The sequence below is a fragment of the Scleropages formosus genome, chromosome 12, assembly GCF_900964775.1.
Source record: "Scleropages formosus chromosome 12, fSclFor1.1, whole genome shotgun sequence".
In the NCBI taxonomy this organism is placed as follows: Eukaryota; Metazoa; Chordata; class Actinopteri; order Osteoglossiformes; family Osteoglossidae; genus Scleropages; species Scleropages formosus.
Genome location: NC_041817.1, coordinates 26,881,900 through 26,899,601, shown reverse-complemented (window position 1 = coordinate 26,899,601; position 17,702 = coordinate 26,881,900). Strand labels below are relative to the sequence as shown.

The 17,702-nt window shown below is 43.6% G+C and overlaps 1 protein-coding gene across 1 annotated transcript in view; it reads right to left on the bottom strand.

The window, feature by feature from the left end:
• The window catches only part of lrp1ba (low density lipoprotein receptor-related protein 1Ba), a 342,612-nt gene that overhangs the window by 95,970 nt on the left and 228,940 nt on the right, over positions 1-17,702 (bottom strand). Inside the window, exons 36-42 of the mRNA XM_029256802.1 lie at positions 17,522-17,651; positions 15,352-15,478; positions 15,103-15,254; positions 14,699-14,823; positions 13,273-13,644; positions 4,352-4,541; positions 2,167-2,371 (exon numbers count right to left, since the gene is read on the bottom strand). Of these exons, the coding sequence (XP_029112635.1) occupies positions 2,167-2,371; positions 4,352-4,541; positions 13,273-13,644; positions 14,699-14,823; positions 15,103-15,254; positions 15,352-15,478; positions 17,522-17,651 (1,301 nt within the window). The remainder of the gene's footprint in view (positions 1-2,166; positions 2,372-4,351; positions 4,542-13,272; positions 13,645-14,698; positions 14,824-15,102; positions 15,255-15,351; positions 15,479-17,521; positions 17,652-17,702) is intronic.

Here is a 17,702-nt window from a genome sequence, read left to right as displayed (position 1 = left end):
TAGGGCTTGAAGGTCTCAGCAGCACTGCACAGATGCTTCCTCGCATCTTTTTTATACCTTGCCCAAGAGTTTTACAGCATGAAGTGGGATCCAAACGTCCAACCTGTAACTACTGTAACCACCGCAACACCTCCTGCTCCCCCTTTTTGCACACCCTTTTAGATGGACGACACCGAGTGACTCGACCATCAGAGCGATGTGCCGGCAATTCGGTTAATGGAGCTCATCCAGTGCGAAAAACTGTCACTTCCTCTTTGTGGTTACATCTGTCTGAAAATGGTGCAAAACGGGGCCGTTTCATAATCGTTACCATTATTGATGATCTGTTCTGTCCGACGTGTTGCGACACAGCAGCCTGCTGCGAGACTGACTGGCATTGCATCTGATGCAATAAATTCACCCTTGTGTACGTGATGATTTAACACAAGATCCCTGGCAGCGGTGCTAGTCTTCTCTCTGCGAAACTCCGTCCAACGGCATCAGAAGGCTGAGCGACGTGTTCCTCCTCCCCGTGGAGACGGTTACGTGACGACTTTATTGCTTTCGAAGACGTGCGTCGGTGCGCGATGCAGGCCGTAGGGTGCGCACACCAACCCGGGAATTCGGCCGCCTTTCACCTCATTGCGTTCACAAACAGAATCCAAATACCGGCTGCGCCGTGGTGCAGGAAGCCGTCACTCTGAATTCAAAGGCTCCCCTTCCGCCACATGGCACTCCAGCACCGTGTCATTAATCGGGCCTCGACGCCAAGGCGTCCCGCTGCTTTGTTGATAATTGGCGGCTCTTGTTAATTTTCACATTTTAATTGGGGGGCTGGCAGGCCGGGCCATGCTGGGTGGCGCAGTCTCTATTAGTGCAATTAGACTGGAGTGGGGGGTGGTGCTCCCAGCAGGGGGGACCCGGAGTCGCCGGCTAGCGGATGGCTAATTGGGCACGGCTGTTAGCCTCGAGTCGCCGAGGCCTGGTCAGGTGTGAGTTTCTCAGCCCGACTAAATGAGAAGAAGCGCTGGTTGTGGGATGGTGTGAACGGGCTCCACGGTACGATGGGCTGAAGTGGCCTTGGGTACAGTCGAGGTACGGTTTAGCTACCCTAAGGCTACACACGCCCCATTGTTTTGAAAAGCCGTTTGCTGTAAATTCAACGTGTCTTCTCGATCCACAACTCGAGCTTTCCCCTCGAGCCTTCGAGCGGGAATTACGACTCTAATTAAGAATTCTGCCAACGTCTCATTGAGCCGAACTTTCGACATAAAATATTAACGGATACACGGCAACTCATTACCGGGCCCTCTGTTGTGTGGCTGCTGAGAAACTATTAGCATGTCAGGAAGTGGAAATACAAGGACAGGAATGTAAAGGCGTCTAGACAGGCAGTCATATTTCTCCGTCTGAAATGTGTTTATGAGCGCGGGGCACGGCAGTATGAGAGTATCCCGCATCACTCCACAATGCATTTTAATGAATAGTTTTTGACGGCAACAACATGCTGTTACTCATGCTACCCTGGAGCAATTAGACATTATTAAGAACAACGCAGTGGATTGGATTGTAGCTGTCTGCATGTGCATTTTTGAGTTTAACCCTTGGGTTGTGTCTGTCATTGGTGTTCCCAGCAAAAATTGGGCCATCCATTTATCCATGGCGTATGAAGCAATTATATAACATATGGAGAAGATCACATAGTTGTGTGTTACGTCTTTTAACTAGCTTGACTCCTAGTATTAACACAAGCTGTCAGTTTTGTCTTGGAATGTAGAGTCTGCAAACATCCTTTACCTGAAATGACAAACACTTTGTGTGTGTGAGAACTTCTGTGACAATTAAATTTATGTGTTTACGTGTGAAGGATGTCATGAAGCCTTATCTCAGTCAGATAAAAGAAGCCATATGTATGATAGAGAAAGTATGTAGATGGGTCAGAATTTACCAGAATGCGACCCAGGGGTTAATGTAAATGTATTGTAATGTAAATTGAAATGAGGGAGTAGCACTTCTGAATTAGAGTAATTTTTATGGCCATAGTGGTCAAGATGCAGACATTTGTTTGACATTCCTGCCCATTTTTCAGAGAAAAATGGATGTTCAGACTGTGCTGATGTGAAGGGTGGTGCAATACATCTACAAACACACAGGGAAACTAAATCAACGGAAACACAAGCCGCTCACCTGTCGCTGGGATCCGTCGTATTCGCACCGCTCGATCTTTCCCAGACTTCCGTCAGAGAAATAGAGCTTTTCCGCTTTGTGGTCTATGGTGAGTCCGTTCGGGGTGACGATGTCGGCGCTGACAATGACCTGCATGTTGCTCCCTGTCAGAGTCGACCTCATGACACTGGGATGCTGCTCATTCCAGTTGGTCCAGAACATCAAGCTGAAGTGTTGTGAAGGAAGACCCATCAACAGCTGGTCATATCACAACACTGCAACACACTTTCAGAATTTAAATAAGTGTCAGGTTACTACCTTCAGTGACTTATTCCTCAACCCATTACTAGAAGACCAGTGTGATTTGAAGTCTAGATCCCACTGGTCTCAGTGACCTTTGCATTTGTTCATCTTATTTGGCAGATATGAACAGTACAAGAGAAACCCATGTCCCATAGTGGTCTTATCTCGACCGCACGGTCTTTTTAACATGACCACCGCTCTGCTGTCAAATACATTTAAGTGATTTTTTTAATACCACTGCAGTGGAAGCAGATTTTTCTGAATACCGTGATTTCTGTGAACATTATTCATATGCTTCAGACAAAACAGCACCTCCTGTCTCACTGCAAAAACACGATGTGATGCAATTGCTAAGATCCACAGCAGATCTGTGCGTCCGTATAAGTTTACATTTCCAGGAATTTTATTGAAAAAAAACTGTTAACAAACAAGTGAAAAACTGAATCAACACAACAACCAAAGATGATTGTAAGACTGAGGAAAAAAATGAAAGAAAAACTGTAACTAATTCATGCTAATTCTTGCCAATAAAATACTAGGGGGGTGAAAAGTGCTTTTTAAGTTCCTCTATATCCATTACGCACATCTGGACAAACACTTCAAGTGGCAGCATAAATCCCGAAGGAGCCAGTTTCCAGTCCCGCAGCGATTTCCTATGGAGTTCAGCAGGGGGTTCGCCAATGAACCTCAACAGCCCTGGAGACAAACCTCACCCTATCTGCCATCCCATAACTGCACAGCGTCACGCCTTGATCCCCACACAGCATCCAGCGACCACAATTCCATATGTCACATGTTCCAAACATGGCTTTCTGTCAGTGAGAGAACTGTCAGCCTGGAGGGCCTGGCCCATACGACCTTGTTAAAGCTGTGTGTGTGTGCGTGCGTGCGTGCGTGCGTGCGTGCGTGTGTGTGTGTGTGGAGCTGCTCATTTAGGGTGTCAGTGTCATGGCACCCAGCCCTTAAGTGAAAAGCACAGTCGATCACATGGGTAAATTTAACCGTGTTGATGAGAGGTCTCCGCTTGCTTGTTGGTTGTTGGCTGGTGCCTGTTACCGCGGAAACGCGATGGAGTGATATAGAAGAATGGTGCAAGCAATGCTGAGAACCTCAAGGTGCATCAATGTACCACTTAAAAATGGTCAATTAATTTTTTGAAGTTCACACACAATAACAGTGTATCATTTGCCCACACCCCCACATGTGAAATGGTTCATCCAAATGGGTGCGAAACTGTCTTTCTCAGATAAGTTTGCCAGCTATCTGAAATTTAGACGCACCATGAAGTTGCATTGCTTTTCAAACGTGACTTGGATCAATCTGTCAGTGCAGTCATGTGCCGCTTAACGACTGACCACAGATATGAAGGTGGTCCCACAAGATTATTACGGAGCGGAAAAATTCTTATCGACTAGCGACGTCGTAACATTGTAGCATAACATGTTACTCACGCGTTCGTGGTGGTGCTGTATTTACTATTCTGTACTTTTTATCATTATTTTATAGCATAGTCTTTCTACTTAGAAAAAAATACTGTAAATACACTCTATGATCAAGGGTATACCATCTAGGTTTGTATAACTACACTCTATTAATGTTTGCACAATGAGAAAATGGCCTAACAATGCATTTCTCAGAACGTATCCCCTTTGTTAAGTGATGCATTTCAAATGTATGAATGTATTTCAAAAAACTGAACTGTTTAAAGCTCTTTTTCGCACAATGCATCTGTCTTGAATGAATGTGAAAATAAACATTTTTCTAAGGTACTTGACTGGCTGACCAATGGGTCCTAAAGTCCCGGCGTGTCCTAAAGTCATCTCAAGAATCATCCTGAAGAACATCTGTAGAACCCAGAACAGATGTCAACAGACCCGAGTTTGAAGGCAAGGAAAGCACTCACTTCTGACACTCGTCGAGGGCCAGGACGTGCGGGTGGTCCTCCTCCGACATGCTGACCACAGCCTCTCTACTGAAGGCTCCTGGGCGCCTCTGGTCGATAGTGTGCCGGCAGATGGTGGACGTTGTGGAGCTGGTCCAGTACAACGCATCCCAGGCCCGGTGGTAGGCCAGACCCTCGACCGAGCCCACATCTGTGGCAGGAAGGAATACGAGCTTGACCCAAAATGCCAGATTTGCATGTCTATGGGCAAAATCAGTCAACAACTGACACTGAATAAGAGACTATGGAGAAGAAAATGTAATTTGAATCACACAAAATATTACCATAAAAACCTTACAAGTTGTATTGATTTGTTACAGCTGTATTATTATTATTTATTTATTTTTTTTAATTTTTTTTTTTTTTTTTTTCACAGAACCTGTTGATTAAGTCGAGGGACATGTTTATTATCAAGCTTTTATTGTTTGAGGCTCAGTGGTAAAGTTGACTTTGGAGCCACAATCGAAACAAGTTGTGAATAGACTTTGGTCCCAATTATGTTTGTCAGTTGAGAGGCCCGTGAATATGGATTAATAGGAATTAGACTCTGGCCACATTTTTCATCGATTTCCTACGATCGCTGCTTGGAAGTAACAGCCGTGCGCCAGTCCGAGGGGACGGGGTCAGACAGGTACACGGGCCTTCAAAGAGCGCAAAGAGCCGTGACAAAGGCCCGAGGAAATTTCCCAGCCTCTCCCGTGTTCGATTTAACAAGGACAAGCTCACAGTTCATACCTCAGTGCGCCGCACTTACAAACGGCCCCACAGAAACACATTTTCAACCAAACATCCAGAGCTATTTGTTTCAAAGGAAAACAAAAATTGTTGTACACTGTAGGGGACAACAAGGGTGACCTTGGCTGAAAGAACAGGTTTGACGGGTGGAAAAACACGGACTTAAAGACCATTTGATAGTTGGAACAGAACCAGGTGAAGCACATTCCTCCGTTAGTCCTCAGCAAACGCGTCTCGTCTAATGCTAATGTGTTTTGTCTGCAGACCATCCCGATGGGTTGACTCTCACATCTCCGGTCAGGTTTGCAAGGGGATGGTTTTCAGGGTGGTGGGGCGGGGGATTGGTTGATAGCTCATTTTTTCAAATATTTACAAGAAAATGTATGATTCTTTATAAGGCACTTTTTCCAGGATTTAATCCTGACACTAAATAAGAGTCATATGTGACCCTGCAGTAAAAAACAATGCTCTTTTCTACCTGGGTGCCTCACTGTCCACATCTGAGAGTCTCTAAAAAGAAGATACTCCACCTTGCAGGAGGTCCATCTATCTGTCAAGAATTATCAAACTGGACAACTTGCTCATTTCATTTGTTTCATCAGTTAAGATCCTGGGAGCAATAATAACTGACTCGTGTCTCTGTGTCTCTCAACACGTCGAACCCACAACCAGGTCCTACAGATACATCCTGCATAATATCCAAAGGACCTGCCCATATCTCATATTGCACTCTATGCAGTTTCTGGTCCAGGCCAAGGTGATTTCCTGCCTGGACTACTACAACTCCCCATGTGTTTGCACCTCCAGACTCTGCCTTCAAGCCTCTCTAGATGATCCAGAATACCATGGTACAATTTGCGCTTGACCTGCTAATGCATTCCTATGCATTTCCCCTCTTTGTTTCCCTCTATTGGCTTCCTTATCAAGTTTAAGACTCTGATGTAAGACCATCCAAGGATCTGGTTCCCGATACCTTCAGGAACTGATCACTCCCAACACCCGTAGAAAAATAGTGTGCTTCTACAACTCTGGTCCCTGGGTGGTCCCACTCACAGGGGTCCAAAATTGAATGTTTTTAGGTTCTTGGTTTTGACCCTACTTTGGTGGAACAATGTCCCTCTGTCCCTCATAGCTGCTGAATCCCTGCCAGCATTTAAGATTTCTGGGGTCTCAAACCCATCTCTGGACACCCTTCTCTCTTGATCTTCCAGCAGCTCCACAAACTCGTATTGAACTATCTGTAAAAATGACCTATTTAACAATTCTACGTGCAGCTGTTCACTGCGTGTCTGTATCTATAACTCTTCATCGGTTTTTGATAATATTTTTGTCACTCCGAGTTGTACGCTTTGGCCGCAAAGTAACCTGTCACTGCTCTCTGAGGAAACTTACAGTTTCAGGGTTTGTACACTAAACTACTTGCACTGATTTAACCATTAATACAGCAGGGTAACTTTCACTGCATCACTTCTTGAGCTGGGATTCAAACCTAAGTCCTTTGAGTGCAACTGTAACTACTGTGTCTACTACACCTGCTTGTGCTCCTTAAAATGGATAACGAGAAATTTATTTACTTTTTTGACATGGTCAGCTGACTGTGGTGGTGTGAGTTCAGCTGAGCAGACAGGTTTATCTCCCATGAATGAAAGGCTCTTACTGAGAGTGAGTGCTGCTCATGAGAAGAGGACTGATAAAATAACTCACCTACCTCTGACAGACTGAAAGAAATCAGTAATGGGCTGCGCTGCTGATTAAATATCCGCTGGACGCCGAAGCAGCACGGGGTGATTTACGTAAGGGACCGGTGGCACGGTCACATCATTACGTTCCTGTCTGCCATCCATCACCCGGTAGTGCGGCTAATGAAGATGGATATCCTCCCACATGGAAAGCTGCCACCGGCTCCGGGTGGCTCCGTCCGCCATCACGGGGTGTAGGGTTCGAGACATGTGGGACTTCTCGCCAAAAAGGTTTTGTCTGAGTTCATCTCCCAGGAGGGGCCCTACTGTAGTGCCCTTGATAAAGAGGGTTCAGCCAGAAGTGTTTACTAAAAAAACTGCTGCTTTTTTGCATTAATATGATGTGTACTGTTAAATAATATAAGCATAATGTGCACATTAATATAAAATGATAAAATAACTTCAGTGGCCGAGCATGTTTGCACATCCAAGGAATATGATGGGACAAAGTCAAAGTTGTAGAGTAACTGGTATTTAAATAGCAGAATAGTAATATTTAATAGTATTGTTCAATATTTAACAGTTTTTAACAGCATTATTTAATAGTTAATGATATTTAATAATATTTAACAGTTACCATTATTCAATCGCCACTTAAATTGTTTAAAGTGTCTAAAGAGCGACTTAACTGCTAAAATAAATTGCACGGAACTATAAATGCTTTAATAAAAAAGCTAAAACATTTTAAAAATTAAAACAATAAAAAAATTAAAAGCAAGGACCCTCTTGTTTAGCAGGTTATTCGGATGCTGTTTTGTGCAAAATTGTAAAAACGATCCAAATTTTGGGAAGACAAACAAAGTGAGATGTATTTCCCTTTTTCTGGAGGTACTGTTAATGCACTACAAATATTTAAAAAAAAAAAAAAAACTGTAAATATACAGCCTGAGTTATTATTATTGCTGTTAAGATGGTTCATGGAAAATGCCAGCAACTTATGGATGCAGTCACACTGCCAGCAAGAACAATGAGGGAATCATGCACATAGAGTTCCTGGAAATGCTTTTCCTTTCTTTAATTCCCCTTCATTTCTTCAAGTGAGAAATCCAGCTGAGAAAAAAGAAACTGGGAGCCAAACAAGCCATTAACACGGTACTTGCGAACGCCCTGTGTGTATCTGATTTTTGCGTTTTCACTGAAGACAAAGCGTGGAGCAAAGCAAACAGAATCCCATTTAAAGAAGCATTTTCACCGCAGCGTCACATCAAGGATGATCGAACTGCAGCTTTTACCACAATGGGGGGAAAAGGGACCTTACAGACCTCGGCCGCATCAACGTGCCGAATCCACCATCATCATCATCATGTTAGGGTGTGAAAAAATAAAAACTTTGTGTAATTTACTTATGTATTTTTCTTTTTTTACTGTAGCTGGTAGCATGATGGTTAAAGATTCTGCCTGTGGACCCAAAGGTTACAGATCCAAATCCCATCTCTAGTTGTAGCACCCTTGTGTGAGGTACTTACCCTGAATTACTTGAATAAACCAACCTAGCTGTATAAAAGGGTAAATTATTGTAAGTCGCTCTGGAGAAATACATAAATGTGCTGTGGTAACCGTGAACAGTGCTTTAGGTGCTCCTCTATGCAGGACCCCCAGATGATGATGACCCCCATGGTGTGTGAGTGACAGAGAGAGTGTTGTGTGTTCCACTGATGTATGGATGAGTGACCCAGTGTAAGTAGTGTTTCTAGCAGAGTAAGTCACCGCAGTGAATAAGGTGTGTGGACTGATAACACTATGCAGAGTTCACTGGAAGTCGCTTTGGAGAAAAGTGTCTGATAAATAAATACATGTAAATGTAAATGATGGAACCACCACTGTGAGCTCATCTCCAAGTCTGAGAATGCTCCAGAAGCAGGGCAATTGCGCAAGGCTTCGCCGTATCTGATTAATGAGCAAATATGTGTTTTACCCGCTTTTGTGGGTGGATGGCTTTACTGGAGCAATTCTGCGCTTCGGTGCATTCTGGGACGAGCCAAATCTCAGCTCCTTTCTTTCACCATATTCGCCATTTCCATGGATTTTGTCATTGGACCAACAAGCAAGAAAACAGTTTTTGCTAAATCTTTTAATGGTACCCATGTTAACACATTTCAAAAAAAATTTTTAAATCGAACTTTTCATCCAGATTGGCAGCAGGGGACATAGTGGCTAAAGTAGTCATCTATGTTACATATTCATTTGGGAAACATGGGTTCACTGATACACAAAAAGAGCATGTTGCAAAGAGGTTAGGAGATGTCAACTTCTCCACCCAATGCTCTGATACCGTTAACCTGAACTTCTAGAGTAAAACTTAACCAGTTGTATAAATGGATAAATCACTGCAAGGGAACTTTACATTACAATGTATGTCACTTTTGAGAAAAGTATCAGATTAAACAGTTAATTTGATGTAATTTCCCAGGTTTGAATTCAGCTCCTAGTGTAGCACCTTTGATCAAGGTGCTTAGCCTGAACTGTGCCGTATGAACGCATAAATTAGTGTAAGCGGCTTAACGTGCAAGCCTAACACTATACATATGATGATCAGGTAAAAGAGTAAATGGTAATGAAAGGAAAAAAAAATGAGAGAAAAGTGCTGCCAATACAGAGAATACAGTACAATATGAAGACTAGAAAGCTCTGGAAAATAACCACTCTGTTAGCTGAAAAGAGCTCACATTCCAACATGTGCAGAGCAGATGAACCACCTGAGCTCCATCTCTAATGACATTCCGTGAGCCTGAATCTCAAAAGGTCAAAAAAGTGGTAATTTCCCATCACAGAATCTATCCATTCCAATTCAGATGGGCTTTGTTGATATTAGTGGCATGATTACATTTTACTAAATAACTGCTCATTGGTCCTCAGCCCAGGAGCTTCAGTGTGATGTGTCTTCGGTGACCGCAGATCTGCGCCCCAATATCTCCTGTAGTACCTGATCCCTCCAACCAGACTGCTATGCTCCTCTACTGCCGGCTGCTGGGTGGTCCCACTCACAAGAGGTCCAAAATCAAAAGCCTGTAGGTTCTCAGTTCTGGATCCAATGTGGTGGAGTAGTGAGCTCCCTCCACCCCTCAGAGTTGCTCATTCCTTCTCAACATTCAAGAAGGGTCCTACAACATCTCTTTCAGGCCAATGTCTGTCCTGTTTTCCTATCCGATCTTTAAATTATTTACCAAATCTCTATGCAGCCACTTGTGTAATGCGTGCTGGTTAAACGGGTGGTATTAGAAACAGACGTTTGTTTACTTTGAGTTGAACGTGACTTTGCTAAATGAATGAATGCAAATGTAAAGGTACAGTCTTCTTTTGGTAATTCAAAGCAGCGCGCAGCCTCCACAGTGGCAGCCAAGGATTGGAAACCCATCATGTGACACCTTCTTCAACACCTCTTAACAGCTACAAGGAAAGGAAACGCTTCTTGCAATTGCAGACTGTGAGAAATTTGGGTTTATGTCAAAGTGCAACAGGAGCTGGGGTCCTTCCTCTCCTTCTTGGCAACAAAGGTACATGAAAGCAAGTGTGGTAACGCGGCGTTCTGGCTCCACGCTCCGACGGAGGTGAAGGGGAACAAAGAGTCTGAACTATTGCCGGGAAGCTCTCTGAAAGCGGTGAACGCGGTAACCTTGTGGAACACGAAGCTGTACGTGCTTATCTGCTTGCTCTCATCCTTATCAAGGTGAACGAGGCCTTTGGTGCATGAGAGACACTAAAAGACAGAGTTGGGATTATCATCTGTTATGTTTGCTATTGGGGAAAGTTCTAGAAAGAGTTTGGGAGTCAAGATTTTTACTGATATCCTGTTATCTTTGAACTGCCTTTTTTATATTTTAAACAATATAATTATATAATGATGTGCATCTGACTGAGGTTCACTTCCAAAGAGACTTGAGCTGAGCTATATTTTAACTTTTAAATATTAAATGAGTTCGAAAAGTAGTACATTGGGTAGTGCTGGTTCCACACAGCTTCTGAGTTGCAAATTTAGACATAGGCGCAAATTGAGCAAATCTATGGGAAATTATATCAGAGAGCTTACAATGTAGTAACATGAAAAAATAAAATATTTTATAATGTTAGTTCAGCAATGTAATTAGTAATTGGTGATCATTCTACGTTGTAACTGATAATCGCATTCACTCATTCATTCCTGACAGCACTACGGGAAAAAATGTGATGAAGTCAGGATGAGAAAAGAGCTATATTTTACATTTCTTTATTTAGCTGACACTTTCCTCCAAAGAGACTTACAGTGCTAAGCTTCTTAAATTATGTTTTTACCCATTTATACACAACTGGGTAATTTTTCCTGGTTCAGTTCATAGTAAGTAAGTATGTTGATCAAGGTTATTACAGCAGAAGGTGCGATTTGAACCCATAACCTACCACTTACAGTGTAAGGGCTGTAGGCATGACAGCACCTGATTTAGGTGCTGCTTTATGGACTTGTCAGTTCAGGCGAGTAGCTACGTGTCTCCAGGCAGGTACCGTAACCGACCCAGTATCACCCAGTAAAAGAATAGAAACCAGTCCTAGGGCAGCACAGAACGCAAAATCCCCAATGCATCATAGAGGTGTGGAAATGAGTGGTGGTTTGTGTCCGTCCCTGCAAACTTACGAAGACACGGTGTGCGCACAATACTAGTCACAACATTTTCATTACTGCAACATCCCGCATGGGTACACATGTACCCCCAAGATCACCGACACAAGGCCTTTGATGAAGGACACATGCCCAGAATGTGGCACATTCCCTGATATTAGCTACACAGAAAATTACTCAAATCGCAGTATTAATCAAAGGCGGAAAGTACCACGGTACACTAATTGTAGATAAACAACAGAACACAGAACACAAATGATGAGAGAGCAGGTGGAAATTGATTGCTTTTCATTTCACTTATCCTTGCCTTGGTTTAAGATGGTAAAAAGTGGCAATTTAATCCATCATGTGTCAGCCAACACAAGAGACACGATACCTTAAACACAGTTTTTTGACAGTTAAATTGGTCCTATTTAGCCAGGAAGAATAGTGGAAGCCATTACAGAGCTCTTACTAGATGTTGTATGTGTAAAACCTCGCAATACATCAAGGCTCTGCCACTTTATGTTTGTTACAAATGGCTTTTTCACAAATGGCCGCTAACGCTTAAAAAGTCTGAAATGCCAGGAATGGAGGTGCCAGAGGATTTCACTGCACAGGCACTCAGCACATCAAAGTGAAGGCAGGTGGAAAAAAAACATAAAAATGACCCCGTCTGTCAAGTTGTGCTGCCGGAATGCAATGTGGCATGTGACACTCTTACAGGGGAAGATCCCGCGTTTTTAATCTCTTTAATTGGTGTGACCAAATTTAAAAGAGCATGCAAGGGCGACCCATTTGAATTTGGAAAAATGCAAAAAAGAGAGATTTGCTGCTCTAGAAGAAAATAACTGTCAAATTGCTCCTGAATGCACTTTTCAAAGAAATGAATGAAACATCACTTTCTTCACTAATGTGTCAGGACCATTACAATTGTGAACAGAATTTTTGAAAGTGGACAAACCGCATAAAGCTGACAAAAACATGAGAATAAGTCAAAAGATCCATAATAATGTATACAAAAAATTTGCTAGTATTATTGCGGATACTGTTTGACTTAGCTTGATAGACAACAACAACAATCATCATCATCATCATAAAACAACCGTACAATTTAAGATCAAGTTAGAAAAATCCCCTGTACAACTTTAGTTCAACCTGGTACAAATCACAAATTTATGGACAACTTCAGGGTCTGCAATATAACATCTGTAAACATCATCAAGGGGCTTATCTGAAAGAACAAACTCGCCTGCAGGGTCTGCAGTTAGTGTCAGCTCCTCCTAAGCGCAAAGATTTATGAAGGGTGCAAAAAAAAAAAAAGACGGGTTTATGATTTTTTCAGATTAAAAACAATCAATGAGAGAGTAAACAGGAAAACTGTTTGTGTCTATAACATACTGGACAGTAACCTAAGCTGATACCCAGAAAACCAAAACCAAAAACCAAAGCTGATACCCGTCAACTTCTAAATTTTCACTGGAGGGGCTATTTACATTGAGTTTGACTCCATTGCTGCTTATTTTCAAAAATCGAGAACTGAGAAATGATTTCTTTTTTCAACATCCACCACAAGGGAAAAGAATACAAGACTAAAACAGAAACACTCATTTAGTCAAACTAATGATGTTTCCATTCTCTGAAATTTCAATGTACTCCTTCAAACTGTCAGTTTCCAGGAAAGAACTGACTCAGCACAATTCCAAAAGTTGCTCACTCCATACTCGGTAAAAGAATACTTTGAGGCTCATCAATTAATCATCATGATTTATACGGGGATCTGGAAGCTGATTTGCTCCCTTCCCTCTAAACTATAATTCTCAACATACTATACTTACTTTCCACGATGATGCTGCGATCTGTCCAGTTGTCATTGATGACTTGGATGTTCCCAAAGTGGACATCACTGAAAAATATGCGGTTGGTCCCTGTGCTCTTCTGCCGGTAGTCGAAGGCCAGAGCGATGACATTCTTAAAGTAGGCCGGGTTCTCGTAGGCCCTGATGGGCTGGTTGAGGTTGCTCTCATCCGAGAGGTGGATACTCTTTAAGATGGTCCTCTCTGAATACAGGAGGTAGCCGTCGTACCTCTCGCAGGCAAGGCCGTCCTCAGCTAAGTAGCCATGAGCACAAGAGCAGGTCTTCCGCCCACTGCCCAGGTGGAAGCACAGCTGTTGGCAGCCTCCATTGTTCCTGGTGCAGGGATTTGTGCCTGAAGGAGGGAAAATGTCAGTAGCTTTGAGCAAGGAGTGTGCCTAAAGGAGAAGACTTGTCAATAGCCAGAGGAAAGGGTTTGTTTCTCTAGAAAACAACATCTTGTAGCTGGAAGATAAGATGTGTCAGTAGCACTGAACAGGAGTTATTGCCTAATGAAGGAGATATGTAGCTTCAAGCAAGAGATTAAACCTAAGGAGGCAGACAGGACACTAGCCTCAAGGATTTGTTTTTCGCCTGAGAAAAGGAGATGCTGGTAGCCTTGAGCAAGAGTTTGAGCCTAGAGGATCAGACTTGTCAGTAGCCTTGAGCATTGGCTTGTAGCTAAGGAGAAGACATGCTGGTAGTCTCGAGGAGAGGACGAGATTTGTCAGTAGTTTCGAGCAATGATTTGTGCCTAAAGGGGGAAAACATGTCAGTAACCTCAAGCAGGAGTTGTGCCTATGGGAAAAGATTTTCCAGTAGCCTTGAGCTTTAGTTTATCCCAAAGAAGACATGTCAGTAGCCTTGAGCAGGAGTTTGCACCTGATGGGAAAGACTCGTCAGTAGTTTCAAACAAGGGCTTGTGCCTGAAGAACACATCTTGGTAGCCTTGAGCACCAATTTGTGCCTGGGGATGACAATTTGATAGCCTCAAATATTTATATACCAATCATATGCATATTCACTAAAGATTTGTGGACACTAACTAATGACTAATTTGATAGAAGGTAAATAGGAATCAGTCTCTTTTTGTAAAAGATGTGGTTATGAAAACAGGACTGAATGCTTCAATATCATCTTTAAAGTTTTTTTTTTTTCTTCTCATAATGGATCCATTAAAAACCAACAGTTCATGCACTAGAAAAGCTCTTAGAAATTTTGGAAATTTCGTTGCTACGGAAGTAATGGAAAGTATTTCCCAAGAGTCAACCAAGGTGTGATCTTTATAATGTTTATGATCTTATCTTCACTGACTGTGTGGATCTTAGACAAATCGTGCATTATGGTTGATGAATTAAATTTTGAGGTTGTGGAAACGGCCGTGGAACAGCAGTAAGCAAAAACTCAACCTTTCTCCCGGACCCGGCTGAACACTTTGACGTCTTTGAGTCCAACTCCAAGACCGCTCCTCATAGTCAGCGCCTCTGTCGCGTCGCTCTTGAAACCCCGTCGGATGGAGCCATTGGCGTGCGCCCTGACACATGTGGGAGGGGATAGACAAGGTGATAATAGCATTAATAAGTGATAACCAGGTTAAGCTACAGGATATGTGTGGTTTGCTGGAAGGTGAATTAGAAAGGAATCTGCAATGTCCATGACATATAAAAAATGAAAAGGGTAAATTCCTGGGAAATTACAAGGCTTTCCCAAGATTTTAATAGTGACCTTGCAAGGGAAGTGGCTAATCCTGCAAAGGTGAGTCTTTCTGTTGAAAACGCTGGGAGACTGTAACATTTATGGAAAAATAAATTACCTGTCAGACCAGTAGATGTAAGCCCCAAAGACCGCCACTGAAAACATGTCCACGCCGCTCGCTGACAGTACAATCTCTCGGCTTTGCCCGTTCTCAAGGTTGATCCTTTCTATCTTGTCGGTGCGGGCATCGCACCAGTATAATTTATTTTCCTGGAATGCAATTCAAAAACAAACATGAGTATGCAGAAGACACCCCGGGAGTGCGCGAGCGCAGGTTCGGGCCGGGGTCTCCCCCACCACCGCGCACCTCGTAGTCGACAGAGATCCCGTTGGGCCAGGCGATGCCGGAGCTGACCAGAACAACCTGATCGGAGCCATCCAAGCGAGCGCGGCCAATGCATGGCGTTTGACCCCATTCTGTCCAGAACATGTACCTGCAAAAGAAGGAACAAATGGGCGAAGAGCTTACATCAAGCGCCTGCATCTTCTGAAAGACCACAGTACACTGGTAACTGTCACCATGGACAGAAACACCTAAATGCCCACAAGCTACTACCAAAATAAACTTTCTCAAACACACTTCTCACTTTGTGATCATTATTATTTATTTGTATATCTGACAACGTGAGGTTTCTAGACAATGTTACTAACAATGATTTACCCACTTATACCAGGGGTATTTTTACTGTGTCAATTTAGAGCAAGTGCCTTGATCAAGGGCAGGAACAGGATTCAAACCCACATCCATAGAGTGCAAGGTGATGGCTCTAAACACTGCGTCACCTGCTTAGACAGACAGCTTTACCTCTGTACTTTCATTTTTGTCTAAGTGGGAACACGGCAGCGAGGTTTTGTGTTCTATCTGACAATAACAAACAGGTGATTTGCATCTCCAGCAGACAGACCATACAGGTGTCTCCAGCTTCCTCTGAAGGCAAGAGACAATCATCACGATGTGTACAGCGGGAACGCGCTGCTGGCGTGAGTTGGATAACCGCAAAAATAATACATATTCACCAGGAGGTGAGGAAGGCCTCAGCCCCTCGCTTGGTCTGTCACCTCACGGTAATGACTAATTGGATGGAAGCAAGCAACACCCCGTCGCTTTCCCCTCCCCACCCCCTGACAGTGTCATTGATCCTTCCCCAGGTGCGAGATGCTGTGGCGCTGGAGGAAGGACAGCTCAGTCACAAGGATATGGAACCCGCACTCTCAGCTCCACACCGGGAGAATTAATGATATCAGTCCACTTATGCACTTATTTATTTAAAAAACACATAAATTTCTCTGAGGTTCCTCACCAGGCTCATCTGCTTAGAGACAAAGTGCTAAAACCTTGCGGTAACATAAAATGTGATGAAATGGGCTCAGATTGGCACCTGAAAGAGCATCGTGGGAAGATTCTCAGGTTGTTTCCCCAATGGGAAGCTCATCAGATGATGTGTCCTTGATGACGATACACGGAGACATACAAAAACTGGCACCAAAATATGTCCTTAATGAGTCCAACTCGGTCCATTTTATCGCATTTAATTTGACAACACTACCTAAATACAAGGGGGGGGTGCGGTGGCGCAGTGGGTTGGACCGCAGTCCTACTCTCCGGTGGGTCTGGGGTTCGAGTCCCGCTTGGGGTGCCTTGCAACGGACTGGCGTCCCGTCCTGGGTGTGCCCCCTCCCCCTCCAGCCTTGCGCCCTGTGTTGCCGGGTTAGGCTCCGGTTCCCCGTGACCCCGTAAGGGACAAGCGGTTCTGAAAATGTGTGTGTGTGTGTGTGTGTACCTAAATACATATAAACTATATGTCATCATGCATCTAGGCACAACAATGATGTAACCTGTGGTCATTAACAAAAAAAACATATATATAAAATTAAGATTTACATTACATATAAGTTATATATTATATATGTATGTTATATATGCATAGGTTGTGTGCATTAACATTTTACACTTACTACATTGACTACATGTGCAGCTATCATACTACAAATCAGTCCTCTGGACATTTTAATAAGAACACAGTTAATTACTTTGCTCTTGGGTTTGGGGATGGGCATCAAATCTGGAAAACCGATAGGATTTAAGGTTTTGCACCATGACAGTGCAGGCGCCCTGGCAGTGGAGTTATTGCTTTGGTCACGCCATCCCCGGCGTACACCTGTGCTGCTCTATTTATTCAAACATTTTATTGCTGAGAACGGCGGCATTTTGGGAGGCGTTTCATTAATCTCGGGGCCGACGAGTGTCTGGAGTCAGCGAGAAGTCCGAGCGCTCTCGATTCCTCTAACCGCCTACAAATCAAGGTAAATCCCACACTGGCCTCGCAGATGTCTGCAGACAAGGGCTGCCTCCTCCTCAGCATCAGTCAGCACTGGGGGTCGTCTGCGTGACGCGTGAATCGGGGTGTCGATTTCCAGATGTTCCCTTGTGCTCTGTATGTGTTGTATGAGCCATGTGGGAACGCCGAACGCCGTACCCTCTGACCGGATGCACCGCGATGGCCCTCGGCTGGTCGAGGCCCTCGGAGATGATCACGGAGCGGTATGCACCGCTGAGCCGTGCCATCTCAATCAGGTTGAACCCGTGGTCCGTCCAGTAAATGTTCCCTATGGAAAGAGACCAGTAATCATGGCAATGAGTAGAAAAGACGGACTTTT